This window comes from Mesitornis unicolor, unplaced genomic scaffold (genome assembly GCF_000695765.1).
Source record: "Mesitornis unicolor isolate BGI_N332 unplaced genomic scaffold, ASM69576v1 Scaffold31977, whole genome shotgun sequence".
Classification (NCBI taxonomy): domain Eukaryota; kingdom Metazoa; phylum Chordata; class Aves; order Mesitornithiformes; family Mesitornithidae; genus Mesitornis; species Mesitornis unicolor.
In genome coordinates this window covers 1-1,249 of record NW_010194855.1, presented here as the reverse complement: position 1 = coordinate 1,249, position 1,249 = coordinate 1, and the positions used below count along the sequence as shown (strand labels likewise).

At 54.7% G+C, this 1,249-nt stretch overlaps 1 protein-coding gene across 1 annotated transcript; it reads right to left on the bottom strand.

The window, feature by feature from the left end:
• Positions 1-90: 90 nt before the first annotated feature.
• On the bottom strand, positions 91-1,137 carry RPL23 (ribosomal protein L23; the record flags this gene model as incomplete). Its single annotated transcript, XM_010187942.1, has 3 exons — positions 91-216; positions 387-500; positions 1,009-1,137. Coding segments are annotated over 3 exons (326 nt in total), but the record flags the coding sequence as incomplete, so codon positions are not given.
• Positions 1,138-1,249: the final 112 nt, after the last annotated feature.

Sequence of the window (1,249 nt, the reverse complement as noted above, 5' to 3'; positions counted from 1 at the left end):
CCCAAAAAAGCCATAAAAAGGCCCTCCCCTGTTGTAACATCGTCCTGCTCAGCAGAGGAGAGCGCTTTGCCAAGAAAGACACTGCTGATTTGGTACAAGGGCTTTTATTTGACTTTTACGGAGACGAGCGCGTTCACGCGATGCTCCCTGCGTTGGAGGCGATCCTGGGCCACAGATCCGCGCACTCCTTGGCCACAGGGCCTGTGATCGCAGAGCCTGGGAAAGAGAAAACACGGCGGCACATCAGAGCAGTGAGCAGGGGCAGAGACGGCTCAGGGCAGCATTTTACACAAACGCTACCCAATTTTGAGGGGAATCTGGGTCTTTCTGCCCACCCCTCTCTGTGTTCCCCCCCTTGCCCAGCGCACCCCGGTTCTCATCCGTACCTTTCATTTCTCCTTTATTATTTACAATCACTCCTGCGTTGTCTTCGAAGTAGAGGAACACGCCGTCTTTTCTCCTGTACGATTTCCGCTGCCGAATGACCACCGCTGGGTGGACTGAGGAGAGAGAAACACAGCTCGGTATCACAAGCATCCTTGTAAACACAAAGTTCACCAGCAAATACCCCAGGGAACTGCTCTGCCGCAGCAGCAAACGCAACGCACAGGTTTGGGATTTCACGAGGACAATTTGGTGTCTGTCCACATCCATGTCCATTTAAATAAACTATCACTTCACACACAATATTTAGCAAAAACTCCGCCGTCTCCAGAGCAGCAGCAAGCTTTCTTTGCCGCAGCCCAATGTCACACCACTGATTGAAATAAACAGCACGAGCTGCCACTTCACCCAAAAGCGATGCCTTTGCTCTGCCCTTCCACGACAACTCACTGAGCCACTGCACGCAGACCCAGCGAGTGCTTTTTAGAAGGGCTTGAGAGATTCGGTGCCAATTCGTGGGTGGAACCATCCTCCCCATCAACGAGCAGCCTCTGCCTCTCTCTCCCTCGAAGGGGGGACGCAGCAGGAGCTGCCCCTTGGCGCAGCGGGACTCTCCACACTCACCCTTTTTCCTCAGCTCTGGTTTGCCCTTCTTGACCGTGGCCATCACCATGTCACCCACACCGGCTGCCGGCAGCCTGTTCAGGCGGCCCTTGATCCCCTTGACGGAGATGATGTACAGGTTCTTGGCACCTGCAGAGAGAAACACCGATTTGTGAGACACCAGCGGTACTTCCCGGGCTGTCCCCTTGTCAAATCACCCACTGGAGTGAGGGGCACAAGCCACCGCTTCACCCACAAGCGA